General features: G+C 29.8%; 1 protein-coding gene across 1 annotated transcript in view; it reads right to left on the reverse strand.

The window, feature by feature from the left end:
• LOC107439698 (uncharacterized) overlaps window positions 1-17,346 on the reverse strand; it is a 310,740-nt gene that overhangs the window by 89,851 nt on the left and 203,543 nt on the right. Inside the window, exons 68-71 of the mRNA XM_087152696.1 lie at window positions 10,873-10,917; window positions 8,652-8,809; window positions 6,962-7,108; window positions 1,686-1,833 (exon numbers count right to left, since the gene is read on the reverse strand). Of these exons, the coding sequence (XP_087008822.1) occupies window positions 1,686-1,833; window positions 6,962-7,108; window positions 8,652-8,809; window positions 10,873-10,917 (498 nt within the window). The remainder of the gene's footprint in view (window positions 1-1,685; window positions 1,834-6,961; window positions 7,109-8,651; window positions 8,810-10,872; window positions 10,918-17,346) is intronic.

Consider the following 17,346-nt stretch of genomic DNA (forward strand, 5'->3'; position numbering starts at 1 on the left):
TTTCTAGCCCCAAAATATAGGGGTAATCGCGATCTGGGAAATATAGTCTAACTAGTTTGTTCAAGAGAGTTGTCCAAAGTATGTAACCCCTTAGTGTTAATTTTACTTTTTTTGTATTTCACCAATAGCTCAAGAACTTCTAAAGTGAATCGAAAAAGTTTTGCACACAGTTATAAATTTTTTTTGTCCATTGACATTTCCATGCAAAAAAAACTTTAAATATGTATTATTTTTTATTATTTAATAAAGTCGAAAAAATTTTAAATTATGGTATACAATTTTTGACATAATTTTAAAGAACGTAATTTTACATGGCAAAATAGAAAATTTGAGCGAAATCGATCTAATAGTTCCTGAGAAAGTAAATTTTAAAAAAGTCGTACATTTTAAATTTGATTTTTGAGGAACTATTAAACCAATTTCGCTCAAACTTAGCATTTTGCCAAGCAAAATGACTTTCTTTAAAATGTCTGAAATTTAATACTTTACAATTCAAACCTTTTACGACTATATTTAAATAATAAAAAATAATAAATATTTACCAAGCGTTTTTTTTTGTTGTATGAAATTGTCATTGGACAAACGAATTTTATAACTGAACGCAAAAATTTCTTGAGTCACTTAAAAAGTTCTCGAGATATGGTGGAATACGTAAAAAGTAAAATTGGAATAAAGGGGTCCAAAATTTGGATCACTCACTTGACCAAAGTATGGGGACCATATCATGGGGAGGTATGTTCTTATTGTCTACATTCACAATATTATCAGCTAGAACCATTAAAATTGATTCATATTATTAGGAAATACGATCATTAGATCAAAAATTATTATTAGTGCTTGCTTTTTATGTGCACTGTTCTATAAAGAGTACATTGGTGTAAAATAGTTTAGAAACTCATTTATTTTTTAAATTACAAAAAATAAATAATCCCAACAAACTGAAGTGGTGAGACGTTACATGATAAAAACTTCTTTCGCTTCAAAAATATACTTATTAGAAATAGCCGTCGACATGTTTCAAGCACTGAAAAATAGGAGCCCATTTTCAAGACTTGCCAAACGTTAATGAAAGGAAGCAAAAGTGACTTGTTGTTTAAAGCGTTAAGTTGCCATCAAAAAATGGATAATATGGGTGAGAAAACTATTAAAACCTTAAAAGCTGAGAGAGAATAAAAACAAGAAAGAAAACTGGACAGGAAAAACCACTGTGGATGAGTGAAACAGTAATGGTAAAATGCATTTCTAATGCTACCACTCATATGTTAAGGGTTAAAAATCTAAATCCATCAAGAAAAAAAAGGCAAGTATATTCAAAAGCGCCTGAATGTTTTTAGTGTCTCGTTTAGCAATTGAAAATTTGATCTGCGATATTTAAGTACAAATTTTAAAACTTTGAATGTAAATTTAAGTTTAATGATTTTGTTGAAAATCGCATCCTCAAACAAATAATTTCAACAGTATTTCAAAATGTAGCATCACCTATGAAACGGAATCATGAAAAAAAAAAGAAAAAAAAACATTTAGTTAATTTTGAGTATCCATTTTTTTCCAGTGCATTAAAGACGGTTTTTACGGAGTATAATTAGCAAACTTATTTTGCTTTATATCACACAAAAAAGTTTATTAAAAATAGAAATTTACCGAATTAAATATTGAATATAAATTACAAAATTTTCTCTACTTACGCAATGGATTATAACATCCTAATATTTCTATTTGCATACTGATCCAGTTTTTCCAGGTTTTGGGCACAATTCTTAAATAGCGTGCACGTATAATCGACGAAAATTCATTCGTAACAACAGAAACAGGATCAAAGTTAGCAGGAAACTCCTAAAACATTTTTACATTATCAATTTAAAGGGATGAAAAATGAAATTGCTTTTCAAACAATATAATTAAGTTGGAAATTTTATAAGTTTTCTTTAGAAATGACTTATTTAAAACTCAGTTAAGAAAAAAAGAGCTTATTTGAATATTATCATAGTTTGAATTTAAATATTCATGAATAATTTATGGGAGGTAGAAAACGTCGTAATGTATAAAATTTAAAAATGTTTATTTATTTATTCGTTTTTAATGAAGGTTAAAAATCTTGGAGAATTTAAACGATTTTAGACTTTTGCAATATGCAAATATAGCTTGAGGACTGGGTAAAATGAATGGTATGAGAAGATTGTTTGAATCTTGAGGAAATAGTAATTTTTCTTGAGCATTTAAAGCATTTCTGAAGAAAAATAATGTCAAAACTAATAAGTTTTAACGAAGTTTCATCTTTAATAAATTTTACTCTTATAATAGCTTGCTAAACATTGTTCTTAACTTCCAAATACGTTGTTCGTGGGTTACAATTTCTTTTTTCCATGCTCTAGATTGTTGAATGATTACTAGATAGGTTTACTTTTTATTTTATGTTATAACCGTCGTTGAATAGTCATCCCAATTTTTAGGTTTACGACTACTAATGTTCAAATACGTAGCCTTGTAATTTTGAACCCAATCCAGAAGACAAGAGAACTCCTGGATCAAGTATTGGGAGAAATTGCGTCTTCGTGGATGACTTTTTCGATAGAACTAACCCGCATTTGCGTTTCATGGAGAGGAGGACCACGAGAATCTCCCACGGTTATCCTGATGGCAAGGGGACTTTAACCCATGATCCGTCTACTACTGAGGATATTTCACGTCAGAATTGTGGTTGGTGCAAGCCAGATGCGAAATTCGTATCGACCAACCATCTCTGGGATTCGACCCATTCAAACCATTGGAAGGCGAACACACTATCCCCTGAGCCACTGTGGCTCTTGATAGGTTTACTGTAATATTATGGTTATATATATATATATATATATATATATATATATATATATATATATATATATATATATATATATAGGTTTACTGTAATATTAAGGTTATATATATATAGGTTTACTGTAATATTATGGTTATATATATATATATAGGTTTACTGTAATATTAAGGTTACATATTGTGACATTAGGTCACAGCCTAATTTTCTAAATATCCTGTTTTTTTAATCAAAATACTAATTCTTTTGACTTAATTTATAATTTTGTAATACAATTTTTTTATTTCATCATCTTTCTTTAGCCCCTTAAGCGGTAGCGCAATTTGGACATTCTCCCCCTAAAATTCCTTACCAGCTCCTTGCAGAGCCCCTGTCTTTCTAGAACATTCCACCCTTTTTCGTTTCTGAGAATTCGCATCCTGGTCACGGCACCAGATGCCCTGTTACGGTTGGGTATAGACTTTGAAAAAAAATTTAAAAAATAAATGGCCGGGTGAAACATATATAGTGGTACATTTACGAAGTTTGGCTAAATTCACAACCCACAAGAAATATTAATTTTTAAAAAAAGTTCCAGAAGATAACAAATGTATTCTACAAAAAAAACATACCTTCCTATCCATAAAAGATATCCAGTCCTGGATCAGAGATGAGTTTACAAAGAAAATCTCCAACAATCTGTGGTTACCTTCTAGGAAATCCAGATGAATAAGTCACTATTAAAACAGTTATTTCAAACTAAAAAAAACTCTTTATTTTGAGGATCCATATTTAACGGCAAAAATAGTGTCCAATACACAGTCTTTGGTGGAGAAGTGGGTGAATGGTAATAAATTCAGGAACACGGAAATTTTGGATGAAACTGGCTTAGACGAGATCAAATTCAGATTGCATGTTGGGTAATAAATTCAGGAACACGGAAATTTTGGATGAAACTGGCTTAGACGAGATCAAATTCAGATTTGCATGTTGACGATCACTCTCCTCCATCTTAGAGATCAATTTTTATCCATTAATCAATAAGTGATAACCGGAAGCCAAGGTGTTAGCAGCAATACCAACAGTTGAAGCACACTCCCGGATTTTGGGATTCTTGATAAGAAAGCATCCATCGCAAACAGTTTTCTCAAAATTGAAGATAACGTTTATGTTTTTATGAATAAGATTTTTATGATCTGCTATCAAAAATTCGGAAATTTTACTGGAAGGCATATTGAAGCTACTATATTAGCAAAGAGGCAGTCAGTGGAATTTTTATATGGCCGAAGAAAAGGTTCATCTCATAAATGAGAAACTACACAAAAAAATGGCGAAGGAGACGCCATCCTCACCTCCTAACGAGGACAGGATATCAAAAAATAAAACACGCAACAGCGTGACGTGGAGTATGATACTCTCGAATTTCGAATGCGATCGTCATCTTTCGCGCGCTCTTTTTATAAGAAACAAAAACTTAATGGTTGAAGTTGTAGTACATGTTGTGCAAGTTAAAGTTAAATTATCTAAAAATTACGAGTTGAGACGAAAAATTGATTATACGTTAACAGTTACGGTTGAGAAACACAACATACACACGGAGATGAAAGATGCCGACAACCAGTGCGAATTCTCAGAAACGAAAAAGGGTGGAATGTTCTAGTAAGACAGGGGCTCTGCAAGGAGCTGGTAAGGAATTTTAGGGGGAGAATGTCCAAATTGCGCTACCGCTTAAATGGCAAAAGAAAGATGATGAAATAAAAAAATTGTATTACAAAATTATAAATTAAGTCAAAAGAATTAGTATTTTGATTAAAAAAACAGGATAGTTAGAAAATTAGGCTGTGACCTAATGTCACACATATATATAGGTTTACTGTAATATTAAGGTTATATATATATATGGGTTTACTGTAATATTAAGGTTATATATATATATGGGTTTACTGTAATATTAAGGTTATATATATATAGGTTTACGGTAATATTAAGGTTATATATATATAGGTTTACTGTAATATTAAGTTCACTAGATTTTCTAAAATTTTGAGTATAATTCAAAATAGAAATGTCAATGTCCTTAAGAAAAGTCTTATGGTTAAAAAAACTTTAAAAACATTTAATTTTTGAATAATTTACTAATTGGTAGATTAAAAAAATATTTCTCAGAATGTTTAGTTTAATTTTGCTTTTACTGCATTCTTTACCGTTTTTAATTTTAAAGTTGATTTTTTTTTGTTTTATCTCGTTTATTTTATTATTTGATCCTTTTAACCTTTGAAAAAATAGCTCATTTATCCAGGGTTTTCTTAATTTTAAATCCTTATTTAAAAATTATCCACATTTAAGAGTTAAAATCCTTAAGTGATCATAAAGAAAGAGCTTTTAAATGCTTTCATAGCTAAAATGTCTCACAGAAACCTTTACCTCTTACTTCAGGTTTTCAAATTTAGAAGACGCTGGTGTTTTTTTGCCCAAGTAAAACATTCGCTTAAGTAATTTCTCAGCCTCAGATTAATCGGTTCACCGATAAATTATGAAATTGGAATATGGAATTATAATACAGTTCTAATTTGGTGTAAACTAAGGAATTTAATTATTTATAAATGATAATAAAAATATTAAGTATTCCGTTCGGGTGAAATGTTTGAAAAATTATTTCTCTTGCATTAGTTTAACATCAGCTTTTTTTATAAATGAAATTGTTTATGATCCTGTTTAAGATTTTATCACCCGCTCTTTAATGTTTAATTATTTTTTATATCTTCAGTCATCTACGTGAATGGCATTAGGACCAGTGCTACGCCACCAAATTAGCATTTCTAAAGTTACCTGAAATCACGTGCGTATTTTGTTTATAGTTATGCTTTTGAAACATGCTTCTGGGGAAAAAATAAGGTTCAGTTTTTTTCCAAAGAAATAATGAATTCTAAGAGGAAAAGTACGAAATGAAATAATTTACAAAATTTTTAAGAAACAACTTTTCTATGGGTCTGCATGAAGAAGTAATAAATTAAATATTGTTTTTTACTTCTAAAAATCTAGTTTATATATTTTCGGCTAATTTTCCTGATATTATGTTCATTTTATATATAATATATCTTAAAGTGTGTTACAAGAATTTCTTATAAAATTAAAAAGAAAAATGAAAAGTCAGTGACTTTTGAATAACATTAATAAAACTATCAGAGCATAAATAACAAACATATATGACAACACCAAAATAATTTATAACTAAAATTATAAATTCAAGTAAACTACCGTTTTTTTTATCTATTCTTTAATTTTAAGAAACAAATTTCATAATCAAAATTTTATAAAAAATTCATGCAACTCATTTTAAGATAATCTTTAGATAAAACGAACAGAATACCTGGGAAATTATATATAGCCACGTTTATAAAATCTCGATTTTATTAACTTACAGGCAAATATTTTATTTATTATTTTTTGCGGCCTTTGAATAACAATAATAAAGCAATAAAAACATAAATAACAGCAATAATACATGACAACTCTAAAATAATTTATAAATACAATTATAAATTCAAATAAATCACAAACTTTTCAACTCTTTGGAAAATTTTATAAAAAAATTCTTGCAACACATTTTAAGATAGATTTTACATTAAATGAACAGAATACCTAGAAAATTAGCCGAGTTTATATAAACTCGATTTTATTAAGTTACAGGGAATATTTTATTTATTATTTTTTTGGGCCGACAAATAATTGTGGGGCTTTTGAAAAATGTAATGAAACTATAGGAACATAAATAACAACAATAATATATGGCGTCCCCAATATAATTTATAACTACAATTATAAATTCAAATGAACCATAAACTTTTCAAAATTTTATAAAAAATTCATGCAACACATTTTAAGATAAATTTTATATCAAATGAACAGAATATCTGGAAAATTCGCCGAGTTCATATAAAATCAATTTTTTAAAAGTTACACGCAATATTTTGCTTATTGTTTTTTTGTGAAAAACCCATAAAAAATGTTCTTAAATGTTTTAAATTTTTTTTGATTTTACGTACGAATAGCTTTTAAATCAAATCTTTCTAGATAATACTATTTTTAAAATAATCTTTTTGAATCGAAATTTAAAAAAAAGTTCTTATAAAGTAAAATATTAAACTAGTTTCTCTTTAAAATAATTACTTTTTCTTTTCCATCTTCATCTTTGACTTTACGCCAAATGGAGCCATCATTACTGTGCTCGACTATAAAAGAGGTAACCCATTGCGGAATGTCCTCTCTTCCTCTCGTCTTTAATCCAGTTATGTTGGCTTCATCTATGAAATCGATCTAGATCAATACAAAAACAAGATTAGTATGTTAGGAAAAAAAGTCTAATTGATTGTAATTAATCTTACTTAGTAGTAATATATGTATGAACGATGATGCAAAAAATAAAAATAATTATAATTTATCTTCCTTAGTAATGTGTTAAGTAATTAAAAGGAAACTATAGTGGTTTTTTTCTATGAATATACTTTTTTAAGAGTAATTGTGAATTTTTTTGAGAATCATAATCAAAATAAATGCAAACTCGCTAAACACATTTTTTGAACTTGAAGTTATATGTAAGAATGCAATCAACAAATTTACTTTTAAAGCATAAATATAAATATGATTTTTTAATTGTTTCGAAATACCTGACGTTTGGGAAGTATTTTGCGTTGTCCCTTGTTTCAAAATCTATAATACAAAGACTAATATTTGACTCTTTTCATTTACTCGAGATAGTAAACTGATGGTAAATTAAATGTTTTTTGAACATAAAATAAATTAAAATTTCGACTTAAAATTTATGTGTTAGATTTTGTTTTAGTTCTTTGTTTTTATTGATAAAATAAAGAAAGATGCAGATTTTTTTGCATTTTTTTTCTCCAAAAAAATTGGTAAAGAAAGTGGTTGATAGAGAAAAGCAGTAGTTAAATTCCATTTCTCAAAATATAAATTTATTAACAATTTTGCATATCTAGGACCCTAAGTGCATTTGTGAAATGAAATAATTCTTATGTACTGACGCAGCTGCCAAGCAATGTTTAATTTAAATGCTGTCAGTACATAAGCCAATAAACGCACTGTGAATATTTATTATTTAACAAAATAATTATCCATAATTACATGTATATAACTGTTATGATTGTTTATCAACATCCATGTAATATGCAACTGTGGTATTAAGTAACTGTATCATAATAAATATAAATATAATAAGTAAATAAATCAGATATAAGTAGTTTTTCCCCAGAAAATTGTGTCACACATGATAATCCTTTTTCATATTTCATCTTAATAAAAAGAAATGCAATTTAATCCACTTCGAATTAGTAAAACCCATACTCATAAATTGCAGGGTTGCGAACTGCACTCAAAACAATAGCGAATTGTTTATAACGAGTTGTTTGACCATTTTCCACATCTTAGATGATTTTTTGTTGAAAAAAGCGAAAACAAAAACCAAAACAGTCCAACACTTCTTAATTGAGCTTTTATAATATAATATAATCACCACTAATAATTAGATTTACTTATTTTATTTATGTGGGGATTTAATTTAGCCAAATATCTTATGTTTAAACAAAAAGATTGAAAAAATATTTTCCAACATTTAACTCCCCTTGAGCGAAGCCCACCAGAAATAGTGAAAAAATAACGGAATTTTATCTCTGCTGTTTTCTTTTCGCCGTGCAATTCGCATGCCTGATACTCGTAGAAATAACAATTATAGATTGCGAGTACTTTATATTTCATCATATTGTGATCTTTATTTCATGCATTTTACTCAAATTTCATAAGCTCTTATTTTTAAAAATTATTAGAGAAAAAAAAGAAACGTTACTTGTATATACTGATTTTCATCCAATACTCCCGACATCCAAACGGTATCTGATCCTAATCTAGCAAGTTCTGGAGAAAACTTAGGGCCAAAATTTGAAGAAGCTGAAAATTGGATATCCGAGAGAGCCCCGCTTTCCAAACCAATAGGATCTGTACATTCTGCAAATAAAAAAAAAGTATAGATGTGTAACAATATAATCTAAGTACGAGGGTCTTATTAGATTATCTATTTTACATTATTTAGAATATTTATATTACATGGAATATTTAATTAGAATAACTAAAATTATGTTAGTTCTTGACACTTTCTAATACATTTTCTGAATCACTAATCTGCAGATTGACTAGGTAGAATCAAGAGCTGTAACAAGTTTTTTCCGCAATACAATGCGCAAAATAAAAAGTGGACCACCCTGAATAACTTTTGATCTAATGATCGGCTCTTTACGTTCTAGGACTCATTTTTAATGGTTTGAGAGGGTGACTTCAAATATGCTAATTAATTGGTGCAGACGATATCTTAAGTCGTGAAATCAGACGCATAAACGTACTTTTTCTGAATGAACAGGAGAAAGATCCAAACTCCGAGCCCTTAGAGTTAATTTTACTTTTTGCGCATTTTACTCATTATCTTGAGACTTTTTTGTGTCAAATTTCTTGTGTTAAAAATTTTTTAGTAGATATTTATAATTTTTTATTACTTTATTTAATAATAGTCGAAAAAAATTTGAGTTGTAAGCAAAATTTTTTTTACATCATTTGAAATTATTTAATTTTGCATGCCGAAATCCAAAATTTGATCGAAATCGGTTGAATAGTTCCTGAGCAATTGAATTTTATGTATACGACTTTTTCAAAATTTGATTTCTCAGAAACTACTCCCCCGATTTCGCTCAAATTTTGTATTTTCCAAGTAAAATTACGTTCCTTAAAATGTTTCAAAAAATTCTATATCTTATAATTTTTTCAACTATTAGTAAATGAAATAATGAAACATAATAAATATTTACCAAAATTATTTTTCGCATGAAATTATCTTAGGATAAACGAATTTCATAATTCGGTGCAAGTTTTTTTAAAATTCGCTTAAGAAGTTCTCGAGACACAGCGAAATACGCAAAAAGTAAAATTAACATTAAGGGGTCTAAGCTTTGGATCGTTATCCTGACCAAGGTATGGGGACCATATTCCCCCCCTGTATATTGGAAGCCAGAAATCTGATTCCGTCGAAAAAAATCATTTTCATTCAGAAAAAGTAATTTTTTGTGTTTAGTTTCTCAACTTAAAATATCGTCTGTACCTCTTAATTAGCATATTTGAGGTTACCCCCATGAACTAATATGAATGAGTTCTAGAACGTGAAAATCCGATCATTAGATCAAAAGTAATTCAGGGCTGTCCGTTTTCTTTGGGGTACTGTACATAAGCATTCTCCGTAACGTTGAAGTTCAAAAGTTGGTTCCTGTTATTCCATTAACTGAGATCAGATTGTATTGATAACTAGACTGCTTAGATATCGAAAAATATAATATCCTTAATTGTAATAATAATGTTTCAAACTATTTGATTCTTTGTATTATTATTTTTAAAGAGATTGATGATTGATTGTGACAGCTAATGTGTGATTGTTGTAACTTGATTTATTAGACAGCGAAAAAAATAACATTATTTTAGTTGGACCGTGTAGAAATGTTGCTGTGGCTCCAGAGGAAGGACCTTATGCAGTACTACATACATATTTAAAATTTTAAATTTGTTGAGTATTTTTTTTCACTTTATAGTAATATAGTAATGCTGTTAGTGATTTTGGATAGTTTTGTTTCGTTTAAAATTTATATTGTTTAAACTCATGAAAATCAATTTAGGTAATGCTGAAAAATTTCCTTAGGCAAAGACAAAGATACTTTACATGGCTCTTATAGCAGATAGATTAAGAAATATTTAGTTGGGAAACTTAACGCACCTATGAATGAAAATTTGGGAAGTTTTTTTCTCACTTGCAAGTAAGGTGCTTTACATTCAGCTTACTTACAACTCCATGGATGATAATTGTTTGATCGTTGCTGTAATTTTTAAAATTAAAAATTTCAATAGACTCTTAAGGAATATTAGCATGATCGTTTTGGAAAATTAATTTCTTTTGCAGAAGTACATATTTAGAATTAAATAATTAGATTCAAAGTAAGTTAATTTTTTTTCTACGCAACTATAATAAATAGTACCTTTTGGTTTTGTTGGTGGTATAGTAGGACGAGATGACTCTGTTACTAAAAGAATAAATGAAAACAATTAATAAAGATCAAAACAATTATTACAGCTTAAAATATATAAATTTGAAAATACACTGGTTATCATAAATTAAGGAAAATTCACAAAAATCGCGATAACTCAAGAAATTACACATGGAATTTTATGAAACTTACCCACAATATACAACACATAGTAAGGTATTAAACAACATAAAAAGAAATTATCAGACATTAATAGTAGTATAGAAATTAGCACATGTATAAAATAAACAAATTGGAAGTATCGGTTTGCAATAGAAAAAGTACCTTTAATATGGAATATGATTGCCTCTAGAAGCAATACAGCACAAACAGCGATGTGTGATGCTTTCAATTATGCGGTCTATCAGTTCAATAGGAAGTGAGAGCCATTGCTCTTGTAAAGCAGTTGCAAGCGTTGCAAGGGTCTGAGGGGGCGGATTGATGGCAGATACACGCCTCCCTAGAGCATCCCAAACGTGCTCGATAGGATTCAAGTCCGGGGATCGAGCTGGCCACTCCATGCGAGTAATTGTTTCCTGTTGAAGATAATCATCAACAATGCGAGCTCTGTGTGGTCTTGCATTATCGTCCTGTAACAGGAAGCAATCACCAATTGCCCCGGCATATGGGCGCACATAAGCATCAAGGATGTTGTCTCGATAAACCTGAGCATTCACGGTTCCCCTTGGAAAGACATGGAGGTATGTGCGCCCTCCTAAGGATATGCCTCCCCAAACACAGACACTGCCTCTTCCGTATGCATCTCTTTCACGGATGTTTGATGGATGATAACGGGTCCCAGGTTCTCTCCATATCAAATAACGTCTACTGTCACTTTCTAGACTAAACCTGGACTCATCCGTAAAGAGAACAGGCCTCCATTGATCTGACGTCCAGTGGACATGTTGTCGGGCCCACTGCAAACGGTCTCTCCTATGGCGTGATGTGAGCGGCACGCAAATGGCTGGTCGTCTCGCATACAGACCACCTTCGTGGAGCCTTCTGCGCACAGTTGACGTTGACACCAACCTTCCGGTGGCTGCAGCAAGAGAGGATCTAAGATGTGTCGGAGTAGCGGTTCTATTCCTGCGTGCACTTAATGTCAAATATCGGTCATCGGCACTGGTCGTAACAGTTGGCCGTCCTTGACTGAACCTCCTAGATGCCGAATCTGTGGTTTGAAATTGCCTCCAAAGTCTATGAACCACAGATGGACTCACATTTAGCCATCTGGCCACTTCTGATTGACTCTGCCCTGCCTCTAGTCTCCCGATGGCTCTCCATCGTAGTTCTTCAGGCAAATGATGCCTAGAGGTCATTATTACGAATTGGCTATCTCAGATTTTCAATGTCGCAATCACAGTAAAATTTGTGTGCTTTCTCTCAAACTTGGACTTTTATGCTCCAGGCAGATGACGTAAGCCGAGTGCAGCGCCACTAATTTGCATATTGCAATTTTACTCAGCTACTCTTAGTGGACAACATATGCAAATTTTGCACGGTTTGGCTTACTTTTGAAAGAGTTATCGCTATTTTTGTGATTTTTCCTTAATTTATGATAACCAGTGTATATGAATTTGAAAATATATGAATTTGAAAATATATGAATTTGAAAATATATGAATTTGAAAATATATGAATTTGAAAATATATGAATTTGAAAATATATGAATGAGAAAGTATATGAATGAGAAAATCGAAAATTAAAAAAATGAATACATAAAATAAAATTGAGAATTCAATATAAAAAAGGAAAGAAGTAAGCTTGTTTTAGAAGCATTTTTTTCGTGTATATCCCCTTTCACAGACACAATTACAGAAATAATCTGTACAAATTAATTTTAAAATGCAGGCGATTAAAATGAATGTATACAAAATGCATGTTTTGCAGTAATTCAATTGTCGATGTAGCACTGTACATTTTGTCATGAAGTTACATAAGCAGAAGTATACAGGGTGGTCCATATTGACCACTCTTTATATAACATTTTAAAATCTTTTTCAAATATAAAGTTAAGTTTATGGATTAGGGTTTGGAATTAAAATTTAAACAAAGATAAAGATCTGATTAGATCCAACAAAACATTAATAAAAACGCGATTTAAGTATCAGAACCTGTTTGATTATTGGAAAAAGCAGGGAGGAGTTGATTATTAGAAATTCTTACAAGATTCATCCGCAGAAACATCAAACGAATTTTGATGTTTTTCTTCTCTTCTTCCTCGCTAATTATTTGGCATATTTCGATTGTTGTTTGCATTTTTTACTATTTAAAATAACAAGGTGCGACTACTATAAGGTGCATATTTTGAAAATGATTTAAAAATATGTATTTTAAAGGCAGTTACCATGTCTTCAAACAAATCATTAACGTAATCAGATATATGAATGATATATTTTTAGTAATTCAAATAAATGAATTGGGAGCAGCTGTGGCTCAGGGAATAGAGAGGTCAACCCCCCCCCCCCAATGAGATGATCCAGATTCGAAAACCAGGGATGGCTGGTAGATAAAATTATGCTCCCGCTCTTACCCACCGCTGTGCCGATGTAAAATATCCTTAGTCTTAAGCAGATAATGCGTTCGCTCCCGTGACCATAGGGTAAAGATTGGGAGATTTTCGTGGTTTTACTTTATGTAACGTAAACGCCAGTTAATCCAATCCCATCAACAAATGTAACGGGAGGTTAGTTTATCCCAATTCTTGATTCAGTGTTAAAAGTTACAAGGCTTATACTGACTTCTTGGTAATATTAAGAACTACAGGGCTACGAAGTTGAACATTGTTAGGCGCAAACGCAAAAAGGGGTCGGCTGCTCAACACCGGTTATTTACATAATACAATGTATTGTATAAAATAAACGCATTTGAACTGGGAATGATGGTTCAGAACCACCGATCTCCAAACATGACGTCTGAACAGTTGAGTTTAATTAACACGTTGATCTGAATTATAGTTAATTAAATACTTAATCAAATAGATTTCTAAAAATAGGATATCTAAATTAATATGAATCGATTTAGATAAGTTAAATGCATACATTTATAAAAATGGATGAACATTAAGCAATGTATGTAGTACAATCAGCTGGTTTATTATTAATGTTCAACCAAACTTTTCTAATGTCCCAAGAATTACCAACATTTCGAAATATCATTAATTGAAAAATGAATGGAGAAAAATAGCATGTGATTTGCCGTGTACTTTGTAGGAAATTCGAGATATATTATCACCACTTTCTAAAATTATTTAGTAAGTGTTTCATCAACAGCAAGTGGAGACAGACAACAGAGAAAGACTACAAAATGATGCTGTTCATTGCAGATCAGATTCCAACTCAAAAATTTTCACTGGCCTTCTATCAGGAACTTTTCGGATTAAAATCAATAACTCTAGCAGTAAAATTTACCTCCCGTTACATTAATTTGCCACCAGTCTGATTTAATTTTAACCGTTTTCCTGCTACATGCATATATTTTTAAAGGGCGTCAGTCTAATTTTGGAGATCTATTATCTACTTAACTTTAACATTATTATTATTAACATCCTTATTCTTAACATTATTATTAGCATTACCATTATTACCATTATTTTTAGCATTACCATTATTAACATTATTATTAGCATTACCATTATTAACATTATTATTAATTTTGATATTGTTACTAACGTTATTATTTACAATTTTATTATCAACTTTGTTATTTATTACATTGTTATTAACCTTATTATTAACCTTATTACTATTATAATTAACGACATTATTGTAAATTTTAAGAATATTATCTATTAATTATATATCTATTATATTATCTATTAATAATATTAAGAATATTATTATTATTAACAATATTAATCTGAAAATTATTATCAATTTTAACATTATTAGTTTTTCCATTCTTTTTAATTTTAGCATTTTTATTGGTTTTTAACATTGTTAGCCTTATTATCAACACCATTATTATGATTGAACGACCTTTCTATAATTTCGTTTTGCTAGTAATTGGGTAATATTGTATTAGGTTTCGTTATTTTTATTAACATTGTATTCTTAGTTTTAATAACATTGCAACCTAATATCTAGACTGAAAAATGCAGTACCCACATTTTAATTTTAAATGGTTCACCATTTTTAATTTTTGGATGAACAAAAACTGATTTAGTAGACAGGAAATATTTTAAGTGCTCTAACTATTTCTTTCAAGCTTTTGAAAAATTGAATAAAGGAATAATTAAATAAGATTACAATTGATCGATACCAGACTTTTTACATTTTCGTTATGCTAGTAATCAGGTAATATTGGAGTAGGTTTCTTTATTTTTAATAAAATTGTATTCTTAATTTTAATAACATTGTAACTTAATATCTGGGTTGAAAATAATGAAGTAACCACTATGTAATTTTTAGCATTTTTAATTCTTGTATGAATAAAAATTAATTTAGTAGACAGAAAATATTCTAAGTGCTCTAACTATTTCTTTCAAGCTTTTGCAAATTGAATAATGGTATAATTAAATAAGATTATAATTGATCGATACCAGACTTTTTACATTTTCGTTATGCTAGTAATCAGGTAATATTGGATTAGGTTTATGTATTTTTAATAACATTGTATTCTTAATTTATCATAAAATTGTAACTTATTATCTGGACTGAAAATAATGAAGTAACCACTTTGCAATTTTCAAAATTTTTTATTCTTATATGAACAAAAATTAATTTAGTAGACAGGAAATATTTTAAGTGTTTTAACTATCCCTTTCAAACTTTAGCAAATTGAATAATGGAAGAATTAAATAAGAAGGCATTCAAATGGTTGCCTAGTCCAATTAAAGAATGAAAAATGGAGGTTTACGAACAATACATTCGTATAAATGCCGTGTTCCTTATTTCGCCAAAGAGGACAGGCAGTCGACATTTCCTCGTTTTCCACTTAACGGAGTGTAATTACGAATCCTGACTAATGAAGCTGCCAAAATATTCTGTGTAATTCCAGAAAATTGTAGATCTCAATTCCCAATGGCAGTGAAACCAGTAATAAAACTTGTTAAAAAGACATGAGTCTGTTTACTTCAAGGTTTTAGAATGGCTATTTTCCTTTAGTAGATATTGGAAACGTGTATAGAGAAATGATTTAATTACCAGTTAAAGGTCTTTAAGGCTTTATTAAATGTAGGGAATAAATTTATTTATTTAATTTTAGTGTTATTTTATTATTTGGGTTCACTGCTACTCTCTAATTTTAATAGACCACTTTATTGTTTGTTAATTTTTCACTGACAGTTTTATAACCGACACAGTTTTTCGAGTTTACGACTACTGATGTTCAACTGAGTAACCTTGTAATTTTTTAACCCAGTCCAGAGAACAAGAGAACTCCTGGTACAAATATTTGGAGAAATTTGCTTACGTGGAGAACTTTTCGATGGAACTAACCCGCATTTGAGTTACATGGAAATTAAAACCACCCAGTAACTGCGCATGATCGCGTTAATTTTTAATGCTACGTATCTTTACGTTATGTTGGCTTGATTTAAGCTAGAAAGACAAAGCTACAAGCACGCTGTTTATAGCTGTTAAATGTTGTTTTCAGTTTAGGCATGCCATCGAACTGAAAACATGGATATGGAATGCAAATTTGATATGTATTGATGAGATTTAGAAAGGAACCATGTGATTTTACGATAGGTTCGTTCAATAAAAAAATAATTTAATTGGTTTTTGTTTAACATTATGGTTGTCTAATTGCACTAGATCCATAAGAAACTAAATATATTTTCGCGATTTTAAAATTATAAATTATATTTATATTTTAACTATACAATTTAGTTAAATAATCAATAGAAGTTAAATATATATATATATTTTTAAGTATTATTATTAGTAATAATAAGCTGCTTTTTTTATCACTAAATTCATCAAAATTTATAATCTACCAAATTCTTCAGATTACAGAAGCGCTATTTTACGTAGAGTAAAGCATCTTGAATCGCATGAAATAACTTAAAAGAGATAGTCTACATCCATTTTTAATGTTTGTTTTGATTTTGTAGTCGAAGTTAAAATGATATCCCCCTAATTTAGCGCTTTGCACTTACGGATTTTTTCGAAATCTCTTATTTTCACTTACTCAAGTTTGATATTTTTCGCAGACGCATGCGCACTTCAACAGGACAGACGCATGCGCACTTCAACAGAACAGACGCATGCGCACTGGAAGTGCGCATGTTCGATTACGTTAAATCTTACGTACGGGAGCATACGGAAGCTAACGTGAATTTGCGAAATCTCTCTATTTTATAAGTAGTGTATATTTAGTAAATATAACATTATAGAATTCAGAATTGGCTGCTGTCAACGTTATTGCTCCGACCATTTGAGAAGTACCTATTAAGGATAAGTTTACTTGCAACTGATCAATGG

The sequence above is a fragment of the Parasteatoda tepidariorum genome, chromosome 10, assembly GCF_982258835.1.
Source record: "Parasteatoda tepidariorum strain Cologne lab strain chromosome 10, Ptep-v5.0, whole genome shotgun sequence".
In the NCBI taxonomy this organism is placed as follows: Eukaryota; Metazoa; Arthropoda; class Arachnida; order Araneae; family Theridiidae; genus Parasteatoda; species Parasteatoda tepidariorum.